This window comes from Carcharodon carcharias, chromosome 36 (genome assembly GCF_017639515.1).
Source record: "Carcharodon carcharias isolate sCarCar2 chromosome 36, sCarCar2.pri, whole genome shotgun sequence".
Lineage (NCBI taxonomy): Eukaryota > Metazoa > Chordata > Chondrichthyes > Lamniformes > Lamnidae > Carcharodon > Carcharodon carcharias.
Window position 1 is genome coordinate 9,283,565 of NC_054502.1, and position 15,109 is coordinate 9,298,673.

At 55.6% G+C, this 15,109-nt stretch overlaps 2 protein-coding genes across 2 annotated transcripts in view; both read left to right on the forward strand.

Moving 5' to 3' along the window:
* Window positions 1–7,788, forward strand: part of LOC121272880 (tudor and KH domain-containing protein-like) — a 177,267-nt gene extending 169,479 nt beyond the window's left edge. Inside the window, exon 6 of the mRNA XM_041179717.1 lies at window positions 7,558–7,788. Coding sequence (XP_041035651.1) covers window positions 7,558–7,788 — 231 coding nt within the window. The remainder of the gene's footprint in view (window positions 1–7,557) is intronic.
* The window catches only part of LOC121272929 (myocyte-specific enhancer factor 2D homolog), a 217,166-nt gene continuing 209,789 nt past the window's right edge, over window positions 7,733–15,109 (forward strand). The window contains exon 1 of the mRNA XM_041179803.1: window positions 7,733–7,831. The gene's annotated coding sequence lies outside the window, so the exon portion shown is untranslated. The remainder of the gene's footprint in view (window positions 7,832–15,109) is intronic.

Consider the following 15,109-nt stretch of genomic DNA (forward strand, 5'->3'; position numbering starts at 1 on the left):
TCCCTTTACGTTTGGCCATGTCACTCAGTGATTTTTTGTTCCTATAAGACTCAGCCGTCCCCCTAATATTTTCCCTGTTCCTTCAAAAATTGCTCAGTCCCTATCTTTGAGACTAATTCATCTGTCCCTATAAGATTGACCCTGTCACTGGAGAAATTTTCTCTTCCTTTAAGACTCAGCTGTCCCTTTAAGTTTGACCTTGTCACTCTGAGTGATTTTCCCTTCCTTTTAGAATCAGCTGTCCCTTTAAGATTGACCCTGTCCCTATGAGTGATTTTTCTGTTCCTTTAAGACTCAGCTGTCTCTTTAAGATTGACCCTGTCATTCTGAGTGATATTCTCTTCAAGACTCAGCTGTCCCTTTAAGATTGACCCTGTCACTCTGAGTGATTTTTTTGTTCCTTTAATACTCGGCTGTCCCTTTAAGATTGACCTCCTCACTCTGGGTGATTTTCTCTTCCTTTCTGTCCCTCTAAGATTGACCCTGTCACACTCAGTGATTTTCTGTTCCTTTAAGTCTCGGCTGTCCCATTAAGATTGACACTGCAACTGGGAGAAATTTTCTCTACCTTTAAGACTCAGCTGTCCTTTTAAGATTGACCCTGTCACTTTGAGTGATTTTCTCCTTTCTGTTCCTTTAAGATTGACCCTGTCACACTGAGTGAGTTTTTGTTACTTTAAGACTCACCTGTCCCTTTAAGATTGACCCTGTCACACTGAGTGATTTTCTCTTCCTTTAAGACTCAGCTCTCCCTTTAAGATTGACCATGTCACTCTGAGTGATTTTTTTGTTCCTTTAATACTCGGCTGTCCCTTTAAGATTGACCTCCTCACTCTGGGTGATTTTCTCTTCCTTTCTGTCCCTCTAAGATTGACCCTGTCACTCTCAGTGATTTTCTGTTCCTTTAAGTCTCGGCTGTCCCATTAAGATTGACACTGCAACTGGGAGAAATTTTCTCTACCTTTAAGACTCAGCTGTCCTTTTAAGATTGACCCTGTCACTTTGAGTGATTTTCTCCTTTCTGTTCCTTTAAGATTGACCCTGTCACACTGAGTGAGTTTTTGTTACTTTAAGACTCACCTGTCCCTTTAAGATTGACCCTGTCACTTGGAGAAATGTTCTCTTCCTTTAAGACTCAGCTCTCCCTTTAAGATTGACACTGTCACTGGGAGAAATATTCTATTCCTTTAAGATTCAGTCGTCTCTTTAAGTTTGACCCCGTCACTCTGAGTGATTTTTTTGTTCCTTTAAGACTCAGCTGTCCCTTTAAGATTGACCCTGTCACACTGAATGATTTTCTCTTCCTTTAAGACTCACCTGTCCCCTTAAGATTGGCCCTGCCACACTGAGTGATTTTCTCTTCCTTTATGACTCAGCTGCCCCTTTAAGATTGACCCTGTTACACTGAGTGATTTTCTCTTCCTTTCTGTCCCTTTAAGTTTGACTCTGTCACTGTGGGTGATTATCCTTTCCTTTCCGTCACTTTAAGATTGACCCTGTCACACTAAGTGATTTTCTCTTCCTTTAAGACTCAATTGTCCCTTTAAGATTGACCCTGTCATTCTGATTGATTTTCTCTTCCTATAAGACTCAGCTGTCCCTTTAAGATTGACCCTGTCACTCTGAGTGATTTTTTGTTCCTTTAATACTCGACTGTCCCTTTAAGATTGACCTCCTCACTCTGGGTGATTTTCTCTTCCCTTCTGTCCCTTTAAGATTGACCCTGTCACTCTCAGTGATTTTCTGTTCCTTTAAGACTTAGCTGTCCCTTTAAGATTGACACTGTCACTGGGAGAAATTTTCACTTCCTTTAAGACTCAGCTGTCCCTTTAAGATTGACACTGCAACTGGGAGAAATTTTCACTTTCTTGAAGACTCAGCTGTCCTTTCAAGATTGAACCTGTCACACTGAGTGATTTTCTCTTCCTTTTTGTTCCTTTAAGATTGACCCTGTTATTCTGAGTGATTTTCTGGTCTTTTAAGACTCAGCTGTCACTTTAAGATTGACACTGTCACTGGGAGAAATTTTCACATCCTTTAAGACTCAGCTGTCCGTTTAAGATTGACCCTGTCACACTGAGTGATTTTCTCTTCCTTTCTGTTCCTTTAAGATTGACCCTGTCACACTGAGTGATTTTCTCTTCCTCTAAGACTCAGCTGTCCCTTTAAGTTTGACCCTGTCACACTGATTTTTTGTTCCTATAAGACTCAGCTGTCCCTTTAAGATTTACTGTCACTGGGAGAAATTTTCACTTCCTTTAAGACTCAGCTGTCCCTTTAAGATTTACACTGTCACTGGGAGAAATTTTCACTTCCTTTAAGACTCAGCTGTCCCTTTAAGTTTGATCCTGTCACACTTAGTGAGTTTCTGTTCCTTTAAGACTCAACTGTCTGTTTAAGATTGACCCTGCCACTCTCAGTGATTTTCTGTTCCTTTAAGCCTCAGCTGTCCCTTTAAGATTGACACTGCAACTGGGAGAAATTATCTCTTCCTTTAAGACGCAGCTGACCCTCTAAGATTAACCCTGTCACACTGAGTAATTTTCTCTTCCTTTCTGTTCCTTTAAGATTGACACTGTCACTGGGAGAAATTTTCTCTTCCTTTAAAACTTAGCTACCCCTTTAAAATTGACCCTGTCACACTGAGTGATTTTCTCTTCCTTTAAGACTCAGCTATCCCTTTAAGATTGACCCTGTCATGCTGAGTGATTTTCCCTTCCTTTAAGACTCAGCTGTCCCTTTAAGATTGACACTGCAACTGGGAGAAAGTTTCTCTTCCTTTAAGATTCAGCTGTCCCTTTAAGATTGACCCTGTCACCGGGAGAAATTTTCACTTCCTTTAAGACTCCTTTAAGATTGACCATCACTCTGAGTGATTTTCTCTTTCTCTAAGACTCAGCTGTCCCTTTAAGTTTGACCCTGTCACACTGAGTGATTTTTTTGTCACTTTAAGACTCAGCTCTCCCTTTAAGATTGACACTGCCAGCGGGAGAAATTTTCACTTCCTTTAAGACTCACCTGTCCCTTTAAGATTGACACTGTCACTGGGAGAAATATTCTATTCCTTTAAGATTCAGTCGTCCCTTTAAGTTTGACCCCGTCACTCTGAGTGATTTTTTTGTTCCTTTAAGACTCAGCTGTCCCTTTAAGATTGACCCTGTCACACTGAGTGATTTTCTCTTCCTTTAAGACTCACCTGTCTCCTTAAGATTGGCCCTGCCACACTGAGTGATTTTCTCTTCCTTTAAGACTCAGCTGCCCCTTTAAGATTGACCCTGCCACTCCCAGTGATTTTCTGTTCCCTTAAGACTCACCTGTCCCTTTAAGATTGACCCTGTCACACAGAGTGATTTTCTCTTCCTTTCTGTTCCTTTAAGATTGACCCTGTCATTCTGAGTGCTTTTCTGTTCCTTTAAGACTCAGCTGTCCCTTTAAGATTGACAATGTCACTGGGAGAAATTTTCTCTTCCTTTAAGACTCAGCTGTCCGTTTAAGATTTGAATCTGTCATGCTGAGTGATTTTCCCTTCCTTTAAGACCCAGCTGTCCCTTTAAGATTGACCCTGTCACACTGAGTGATTTCCTCTTCCTTTCTGTCCCTTTAAGTTTGACTCTGTCACTGTGGGTGATTATCCCTTCCTTTCTGTCACTTTATGATTGACCCTGTCACACCATGTGATTTTCTCTTCCTTTAAGACTCAATTGTCCCTTTAAGATTGACCCTGTCTTGCTGAGTGATTTTCCCTTCCTTTAAGAATCAGCTGGCCCTTTAAGATTGACTCTGTCCCTCTGAGTGATTTTTCTGTTCCTTTAAGACTCAGCTGTCCCTTTAAGATTGACCCTGTCACTTTCAGTGATTTTCCCTTCCTTTAAGACTCAGCTGTCCCTTTAAGATTGACCCTATCCCTCTGAGTAATTTTTCTGTTCCTTTAAGACTCAGCTGTCCCTTTAAGATTGACCCTGTCACTTTCAGTGATTTTCCCTTCCTTTAAGACTCAGCTGTCCCTTTAAGATTGACCCGGTTACTCTGGGTGATTATCCCTTCTTTTCCGTATCTTTAAGTATGACCCTGTCACTCTGATTGAACCTTTGTTCTTTTAATACTAAGCTGTCCCTTTAAGACTGACCCTGTCACTCTGGGTGATTATCCCCTTTTTTCTGTCCCTTTAATATTGACCCTGTCACTCTCAGTGATTTTTTGTTCCTTTAAGCCTCAGCTGTCCCTTTAAGATTCACACTGCAACTGGGAGAAATTTTCTCTTCCTTTAAGACGCAGCTGTCCCTCTCAGATTGACCCTGTCACACTGAGTAATTTTCTCTTCCTTTCTGTTCCTTTAAGTTTGACCCTGTCACACTGAGTAATTTTCTCTTCCTTTCTGTTCCTTTAAGATTGACCCCTGTCATTCTGAGTGATTTTCTGTACCTTTAAGACTCACCTGTCCCTTTAATATTGACCCAGCCACTCTCAGCGATTTTCTGTTCCTTTAAGGCTCAGCTGTCCCTTTAAGATTCACACTGCAACTGGGAGAAATTTTCTCTTCGTTTAAGACGCAGCTGTCCCTCTAAGATTGACCCTGTCACACTGAGTAATATTCTCTTCCTTTCTGTTCCTTTAAGATTGACCCTGTCATTCTGAGTGATTTTCTGTTGTTTTAAGACTCAGCTGTCCCTTTAAGATTGACCCCATCACTGGGAGAAATATTCTATTCCTTTAAGATTCAGTTGTCCCTTTATGTTTGACCCTGTCACTCTTAGTGATTTTTTGTTCCTTTAAGAATCGGCTGTCCCTTTAAGATTGACCCTGTCACACTGAGTGATTTTCTCTTCCTTTCTGTTCCTTTAAGATTGACCCTGTCATTTTGAGTGTTTTTCAGTCCCTTTAAGACTCAGCTGTCCCTTCAAGATTGACCCTGTCACTCTGGGCGATTTTCTCTTCCTTTCTGTCCCTGTAAGATTGACCCTGTCACTCTCAGTGTGTTTCTGTTCTTTTAAGACTCAGCTGTCCCTTTAAGATTGACCCTGTCACACTGAGTGATTTTCTCTTCCTTTCTGTCCCTTTAAGTTTGACTCTGTCACTCTGGATGATTATCCCTTCCTTTCTGTCCCTTTAAGTTTGACCCTCTCATTCTGAGTGATTTTCTGTTCCTTTAAGACTCAGCTGTCCCTTTAAGATTGACCCTGTCACTCTGAGTGATTTTCTGTTCCTTTAATACTCGGCTCTCCCTTTAAGATTGACACTGCCAGCGGGAGAAATTTTCACTTCCTTTAAGACTCACCTGTCCCTTTAAGATTGACACTGTCACTGGGAGAAATATTCTATTCCTTTAAGATTCAGTCGTCCCTTTAAGTTTGACCCCGTCACTCTGAGTGATTTTTTTGTTCCTTTAAGACTCAGCTGTCCCTTTAAGATTGACCCTGTCACATTGAGTGATTTTCTCTTCCTTTAAGACTCACCTGTCCCCTTAAGATTGGCCCTGCCACACTGAGTGATTTTCTCTTCCTTTAAGACTCAGCTGCCCCTTTAAGATTGACCCTGCCACTCCCAGTGATTTTCTGTTCCTTTAAGACTCAGCTGTCCCTTTAAGATTGACCCTGTCAGACTGAGTGATTTTCTCTTCCTTTAAGACTCACCTGTCCCCTTAAGATTGGCCCTGCCACACAGTGATTTTCTCTTCCTTTAAGACTCAGCTGCCCCTTTAAGATTGACCCTGCCACTCCCAGTGATTTTCTGTTCCTTTAAGACTCACCTGTCCCTTTAAGATTGACCCTGTCACACTGAGTGATTTTCTCTTCCTTTCTGTTCCTTTAAGATTGACCCTGTCATTCTGAGTGCTTTTCTGTTCCTTTAAGACTCAGCTGTCCCTTTAAGATTGACAATGTCACTGGGAGAAATTTTCTCTTCCTTTAAGACTCAGCTGTCCCTTTAAGATTTAACCCTGTCATGCTGAGTGATTTTCCCCTCCTTTAAGACTCAGCCGTCCCTTTAAGTTTGACCCTGTCACACTGAGTGATTTTCTGTTCCTTTAAGACTCAGCTGTCCCTTTAAGATTGACCCTGTCACACTGAGTGATTTTCTCTTCCTTTCTGTTCCTTTAAGATTGACCCTGTCATTTTGAGTGTTTTTCTGTTCCTTTAAGACTCAGCTGTCCCTTTAAGATTGACAATGTCACTGGGAGAAATTTTCTCTTCCTTTAAGACTCAGCTATCCCTTTAAGATTGACCCTGTCACTCACGGTGATTTTCCCTACCTTTAAGACTTAGCTATCCCTTTAAGATTGACCCTGTCACGCTGAGTGATTTTCCCTTCCTTTAAGACTCAGCTGTCCCTTTAAGATTGACCCTGTCACTCTGGGTGATTTTCTCTTCCTTTCTGTCCCTTTAAAATTGACCCTGCCACTCTCAGTGATTTTCTGTCGCGTTAAGACTCAGCTGTCCCTTTACGATTGACACTGTCACTGGGAGAATTTTTCTCTTCCTTTAAGACTCAGCTGTCCCTTTAAGTTTGACCTCGTCACTCGAAGTGATTTTTCGTTCCTTTAAGTCTCAGCAGTCCCTTTAAGTTTGACCTTGTCACTGTGTGATTTTCTGTTCCTTACTGTCCCTATAATACTGACCCTGTCACTCTCAGTGATGATCTGTTCCTTTAAGACTTAGTTGTCCCTTTAAGATTGGCCCTGTCACTCTGAGTGATTTTGAGCAGTGGGGATGGGGCGGGGGCGGAGCTATTGGAGGGGGCGGGGCCGATGCACAAGGGAATGCGGGTATTGGGAATGGGGCGGGGTGTCCTGAGGGGGCGGGGTCATGTGGTTGTGAGTGGCAGGGGAGGGAAGAGAAATCGGGGGCAGGGGGCGGAGCAACGGGGAAAAGGGGCGGGGCAGTGGGCAAAGGGGGCGGGGAAGGGGTCGGGGCCAGACCAGAGGGCGGGGCGATGGTGAGGGGAGAGGCCGAATCAGGGGGGAGGGTCCGGATCAGGGGGAGGGAGTGGGAGATCGCCCACAGGGGCGGGGAGGGGGGGGCGACGAGAGATCGAGGGTTAATGAGCCGCCATGATTCTCTCCCTCACACTGACTGGGACCCGACAACTCCCCCCCACCCAACTTAGCCCCCTCAGCGCCCCATCCCCCTCCCCCCGCCGGAGCCGCCATCTTCTCCCCGCCCCCTCACTCCAGCCATTGACGTCACCTCCGCCCGTTCCTCCGCTGCCGTCAAGTAACCCGGCGATGCGCCGCCTCTCTCTGAGGGGACGGTGGAGTAGAGAAAAAAATCCACTCCCCCCCCCCACCCTCAGACACTCGCGTCCTAACCGTCGACCCAATCGCTTCACATCCAGAATCAGCAAAAAACAGACCCAAAACGTCGATCGCGCCGGATCAGTGGGGGGGGGGGAGGGGAGAAAAAAAATCTGTTAACCCCATCACTGAGGCGGAGGAGTACACGCCGGTCTTAAGGGATGGGGGAGGGGGGGGAGGGGTACAACCGAACTTGATGGGACAGGAACCCCACCCCCTGTGTCCTGAATGAGCTGCGCATTGGCTCGATTGCCGTCGATCTCGGGTAGACGGAGACGATGATTGGTCCGAGCCTGAAACGCGTCACGGAGGAGGGGGCGGGGCACGAGCGAGGGGGCGTGCCTCCGGCAGCAGGCTGCGATGCGCAGGCGCGGGCTTTCTCCTTGTTTTTCCGACTGAGGAGAAACATTGTGGCCGCGGCGGCAGCGGGGCGGAGGAGGAGGAGGAGGAGGAGGAGGAGGCAGCCTAGCAACCGGAGCCTAGCAACCGCGGGAGCCTAGCAACCGGAGCCCCGGGCAACCCCGGAGGGGGGAGGGAAATCAGGTCAGTGACAGCATCCTCAGGGCAACCCATCCCCCACTCTGACCCCCACTGCCCACTGCCCATCCCCATCCCCCAGACCCACTGCCCTTCCCCATCCCCCAGACCCACTGCCCTTCCCCATCCCCCAGACCCACTGCCCATCCCCATCCCCCAGACCCACTGCCCTTCCCCATCCCCCAGACCCACTGCCCTTCCCCATCCCCCAGACCCACTGCCCTTCCCCATCCCCAAGACCCACTGCCCATCCCCATCCCCCAGACCCACTGCCCTTCCCCAACCCCCAGACCCACTGCCCATCCCCATCCCCCAGACCCACTGCCCTTCCCCAACCCCCAAACCCACTGCCCTTCCCCATCCCCCAGACCCACTGCCCTTCCCCATCCCCATCCCCCAGACCCACTGCCCTTCCCCATCCCCCAGACCCACTGCCCTTCCCCATCCCCATCCCCCAGACCCACTGCCCTTCCCCATCCCCATCCCCAGACCCACTGCCCTTCCCCATCACCCAGACCCACTGCCCTTCCCCATCCCCAAGACCCACTGCCCATCCCCATCCCCCAGACCCACTGCCCTTCCCCAACCCCCAGACCCACTGCCCATCCCCATCCCCCAGACCCACTGCCCTTCCCCAACCCCCAAACCCACTGCCCTTCCCCATCCCCCAGACCCACTGCCCTTCCCCATCCCCATCCCCCAGACCCACTGCCCTTCCCCATCCCCCAGACCCACTGCCCTTCCCCATCCCCATCCCCCAGACCCACTGCCCTTCCCCATCCCCATCCCCAGACCCACTGCCCTTCCCCATCACCCAGACCCACTGCCCTTCCCCATCCCCCAGACCCACTGCCCATCCCCATCCCCCAGACCCACTGCCCTTCCCCATCCCCATCCCCCAGACCCACTGCCCTTCCCCATCCCCATCCCCAGACCCACTGCCCTTCCCCATCCCCATCCCCAGACCCACTGCCCTTCCCCATCCCCATCCCCCAGACCCACTGCCCTTCCCCATCCCCCAGACCCACTGCCCTTCCCCATCCCCCAGACCCACTGCCCTTCCCCATCCCCAAGACCCACTGCCCATCCCCATCCCCCAGACCCACTGCCCTTCCCCATCCCCATCCCCCAGACCCACTGCCCTTCCCCATCCCCATCCCCCAGACCCACTGCCCTTCCCCATCACCCAGACCCACTGCCCTTCCCCAGCACCCAGACCCACTGCCCTTCCCCATTCCCCAGACCCACTGCCCTTCCCCATCCCCATCCCCAGACCCACTGCCCTTCCCCATCCCCATCCCCAGACCCACTGCCCTTCCCCATCCCCATCCCCCAGACCCACTGCCCTTCCCCATCCCCCAGACCCACTGCCCTTCCCCATCCCCCAGACCCACTGCCCTTCCCCATCCCCAAGACCCACTGCCCATCCCCATCCCCCAGACCCACTGCCCTTCCCCATCCCCCAGACCCACTGCCCTTCCCCATCCCCCAGACCCACTGCCCTTCCCCATCCCCCAGACCCACTGCCCTTCCCCATCCCCCAGACCCACTGCCCTTCCCCATCCCCCAGACCCACTGCCCTTCCCCATCCCCCAGACCCACTGCCCTTCCCCATCCCCCAGACCCACTGCCCTTCCCCATCCCCCAGACCCACTGCCCTTCCCCATCCCCCAGACCCACTGCCCTTCCCCATCCCCCAGACCCACTGCCCTTCCCCATCCCCCAGACCCACTGCCCTTCCCCATCCCCATCACCCCGACCCACTGCCCTTCCCCATCCCCATCACCCCGACCCACTGCCCTTCCCCATCCCCCAGACCCACTGCCCTTCCCCATCCCCATCACCCCGACCCACTGCCCTTCCCCATCCCCATCACCCCGACCCACTGCCCTTCCCCATCACCCCGACCCACTGCCCTTCCCCATCCCCCAGGCCCACTGCCCTTCCCCATCCCCATCACCCCGACCCACTGCCCTTCCCCATCCCCCAGGCCCACTGCCCTTCCCCATCCCCCAGACCCACTGCCCTTCCCCATCCCCATCCCCCGACCCACTGCCCTTCCCCATCCCCATCCCCCGACCCACGGCCCTTCCCCATCCCCATCCCCCGACCCACTGCCCTTCCCCATCCCCATCCCCAGACCCACTGCCCATCCCCATCCCCATCACACAGACCCACTGCCCATCCCCATCACACAGACCCATGCCCATCCCCATCACCCAGACCCACTGCCCTTCCCCATCCCCCAGACCCACAGCCCTTCCCCATCCCCATCCCCAGACCCACTGCCCTTCCCCATCCTCATCACCCAGACCCACTGCCCTTCCCCATCCCCATCCCCCAGACCCACAGCCCTTCCCCATCCCCATCATCCAGACCCACTGCCCTTCCCCATCCCCATCCCCCAGACCCACTGCCCTTCCCCATCACCCAGACCCACTGCCCTTCCCCATCACCCAGACCCACTGCCCTTCCCCATCCCCCAGACCCACTGCCCTTCCCCATCCCCCAGACCCACTGCCCTTCCCCTTCACCCAGACCCACTGCCCTTCCCCATCCCCCAGACCCACTGCCCTTCCCCATCCCCCAGACCCACTGCCCATCCCCATCACCCAGACCCACTACCCTTCCCCATCACCCAGACCCACTGCCCTTCCCCATCACCCAGACCCATCACCCAGACCCACTGCCCTTCCCCATCACCCAGACCCACTGCCCTTCCCCATCCCCATTAGCCAGACCCACTGCCCTTCCCCATCACCCAGACCCATCACCCAGACCCACTGCCCTTCCCCATCACCCAGACCCACTGCCCTTCCCCATCACCCAGACCCACTGCCCTTCCCCATCCCCATCACCCAGACCCACTGCCCTTCCCCATCCCCATCACCCAGACCCACTGCCCTTCCCCATCCCCATCACCCAGACCCACTGCCCATCCCCATCCCCCAGACCCACTGCCCATCCCCATCCCCATCACCCAGACCCACTGCCCTTCCCCATCCCCATCACCCAGACCCACTGCCCTTCCCCATCACCCAGACCCACTGCCCTTCCCCATCCCCATCACCCAGACCCACTGCCCTTCCCCATCCCCATCACCCAGACCCACTGCCCTTCAACATCACGCAGACCCACTGCCCTTCAACATCACCCAGACCCACTGCCCTTCCCCATCACCCAGACCCAATGCCCTTCGCCTTCCCCATCCCCCAGACCCACTGCCCTTCCCCATCCCCATCACCCCGACCCACTGCCCTTCCCCATCCCCATCACCCCGACCCACTGCCCTTCCCCATCCCCATCACCCAGACCCACTGCCCTTCAACATCACCCAGACCCACTGCTCTTCCCCATCACCCAGACCCACAGCCCTTCCCCTTCCCCATCCCCCAGACCCACTGCCATTCCCCATCACCCAGACCCACTGCCCTTCCCCATCCCCTGACCCACTTCCCATCCCCATCACCCAGACCCACAGCCCTTCCCCTTCCCCATCCCCCAGACCCACTGCCCTTCCCCATCCCCATCCCCATCCCACAGACCCACTGCCCTTCCCCTTCCCCATCCCCCAGACCCACTGCCCTTCCCCATCCCCATCCCCCAGACCCACTGCCCTTCTCCATCCCCCAGACCCACTGCCCTTCCCCATCACCCAGACCCACTGCCCTTCCCCATCCCCCAGACCCACGGCCCTTCCCCATCCCCCAGACCCACTGCCCTTCCCCATCCCCCAGACCCACTGCCCTTCCCCATCCCCCAGACCCACTGCCCTTCCCCATCCCCATCACCCAGACCCACTGCCCTTCCCCATCCTCCAGACCCACTGCCCTTCCCCATCCTCCAGACCCACTGCCCTTCCCCATCCCCCAGACCCACTGCCCTTCCCTATCCCCATCCCCCAGACCCACTGCCCTTCCCCATCCCCATCACCCAGACCCACTGCCCTTCCCCATCCCCATCCCCCAGACCCACTGCCCTTCCCCATCCCCATCCCCCAGACCCACTGCCCTTCCCCATCCCCCAGACCCACTGCCCTTCCCCATCCCCCAGACCCACTGCCCTTCCCCATCCCCATCACCCCGACCCACTGCCCTTCCCCATCCCCCAGGCCCACTGCCCTTCCCCATCCCCCAGACCCACTGCCCTTCCCCATCCCCATCCCCCGACCCACTGCCCTTCCCCATCCCCATCCCCCGACCCACTGCCCTTCCCCATCCCCATCCCCAGACCCACTGCCCATCCCCATCCCCATCACACAGACCCACTGCCCTTCCCCATCCCCATCCCCAGACCCACTGCCCTTCCCCATCCCCATCCCCAGACCCACTGCCCTTCCCCATCCCCCAGACCCACAGCCCTTCCCCATCCCCATCCCCAGACCCACTGCCCTTCCCCATCACCCAGACCCACTGCCCTTCCCCATCACCCAGACCCACTGCCCTTCCCCATCCCCCAGACCCACTGCACTTCCCCTTCACCAGACCCACTGCCCTTCCCCATCACCCAGACCCACTGCCCATCCCCATCACCCAGACCCACTGCCCTTCCCCATCACCCAGACCCACTGCCCTTCCCCATCACCCAGACCCACTGCCCTTCCCCATCACCCAGACCCACTGCCCTTCCCCATCACCCAGACCCACTGCCCTTCCCCATCACCCAGACCCACTGCCCTTCCCCATCACCCAGACCCACTGCCCTTCCCCATCACCCAGACCCACTGCCCTTCCCCATCACCCAGACCCATCACCCAGACCCACTGCCCTTCCCCATCCCCCAGACCCACTGCCCTTCCCCATCACCCATACCCACTGCCCTTCCCCATCCCCATCACCCAGACCCACTGCCCTTCCCCATCCCCATCAGCCAGACCCACTGCCCTTCCCCATCAGCCAGACCCACTGCCCTTTCCCATCAGCCAGACCCACTGCCCTTCCCCATCAGCCAGACCCACTGCCCTTCCCCATCAGCCAGACCCACTGCCCTTCCCCATCAGCCAGACCCACTGCCCATCCCCATCCGCCAGACCCACTGCCCTTCCCCATCACCCAGACCCACTGCCCTTCCCCATCACCCAGACCCACTGCCCTTCCCCATCACCCAGACCCACTGCCCTTCCCCATTCCCCAGACCCACTGCCCTTCCCCATCCCCATCCCCCAGACCCACTGCCCTTCCCCATCCTCATCACCCAGACCCACTGACCGTCCCCATCACCCAGACCCACTGACCGTCCCCATCACCCAGACCCACTGCCCTTCCCCATCCCCATCACCCAGACCCACTGTCCTTCCCCATCCCCCGACCCACTGCCCTTCCCCATCCCCATCACCCAGACCCACTGCCCTTCAACATCACCCAGACCCACTGCCCTTCCCCATCACCCAGACCCACTGCCCTTCCCCATCCCCATCACCCTGATCCACTGCCCTTCCCCATCCCCATCACCCAGACCCACTGCCCTTCAACATCACCCAGACCCACTGCCCTTCCCCATCCCCCAGACCCACTGCCCTTCCCCATCCCCCAGACCCACTGCCCTTCCCCATCCCCCAGACCCACTGCCCTTCCCCATCCCCCAGACCCACTGCCCTTCCCCATCCCCCAGACCCACTGCCCTTCCCCATCCCCCAGACCCACTGCCCTTCCCCATCCCCCAGACCCACTGCCCTTCCCCATCCCCCAGACCCACTGCCCTTCCCCATCCCCCAGACCCACTGCCCTTCCCCATCCCCCAGACCCGACCTGCCCTTCCCCATCCCCATCACCCCGACCCACTGCCCTTCCCCATCCCCATCACCCCGACCCACTGCCCTTCCCCATCACCCCGACCCACTGCCCTTCCCCATCCCCCAGGCCCACTGCCCTTCCCCATCCCCATCACCCCGACCCACTGCCCTTCCCCATCCCCCAGGCCCACTGCCCTTCCCCATCCCCCAGACCCACTGCCCTTCCCCATCCCCATCCCCCGACCCACTGCCCTTCCCCATCCCCATCCCCAGACCCACTGCCCTTCCCCATCCCCATCCCCCGACCCACTGCCCTTCCCCATCCCCATCCCCAGACCCACTGCCCATCCCCATCCCCATCACACAGACCCACTGCCCATCCCCATCACACAGACCCATGCCCATCCCCATCACCCAGACCCACTGCCCTTCCCCATCCCCCAGACCCACAGCCCTTCCCCATCCCCATCCCCAGACCCACTGCCCTTCCCCATCCTCATCACCCAGACCCACTGCCCTTCCCCATCCCCATCCCCCAGACCCACAGCCCTTCCCCATCCCCATCATCCAGACCCACTGCCCTTCCCCATCCCCATCCCCCAGACCCACTGCCCTTCCCCATCACCCAGACCCACTGCCCTTCCCCATCACCCAGACCCACTGCCCTTCCCCATCCCCCAGACCCACTGCCCTTCCCCATCCCCCAGACCCACTGCCCTTCCCCATCCCCCAGACCCACTGCCCTTCCCCATCCCCCAGACCCACTGCCCTTCCCCATCCCCCAGACCCACTGCCCATCCCCATCACCCAGACCCACTACCCTTCCCCATCACCCAGACCCACTGCCCTTCCCCATCACCCAGACCCATCACCCAGACCCACTGCCCTTCCCCATCACCCAGACCCACTGCCCTTCCCCATCCCCATTAGCCAGACCCACTGCCCTTCCCCATCACCCAGACCCATCACCCAGACCCACTGCCCTTCCCCATCACCCAGACCCACTGCCCTTCCCCATCACCCAGACCCACTGCCCTTCCCCATCACCCAGACCCACTGCCCTTCCCCATCCCCATCACCCAGACCCACTGCCCTTCCCCATCCCCATCACCCAGACCCACTGCCCTTCCCCATCCCCATCACCCAGACCCACTGCCCATCCCCATCCCCCAGACCCACTGCCCATCCCCATCCCCATCACCCAGACCCACTGCCCTTCCCCATCACCCAGACCCACTGCCCTTCCCCATCCCCATCAGCCAGACCCACTGCCCTTCCCCATCAGCCAGACCCACTGCCCTTCCCCATCAGCCAGACCCACTGCCCTTCCCCATCCCCCAGACCCACTGCCCTTCCCCATCCCCCAGACCCACTGCCCTTCCCCATCCCCCAGACCCACTGCCCTTCCCCATCCCCCAGACCCACTGCCCTTCCCCATCCCCATCAGCCAGACCCACTGCCCTTCCCCATCAGCCAGACCCACTGCCCTTCCCCATCAGCCAGACCCACTGCCCTTCCCCATTCCCCAGACCCACTGCCCTTCCCCATCACCC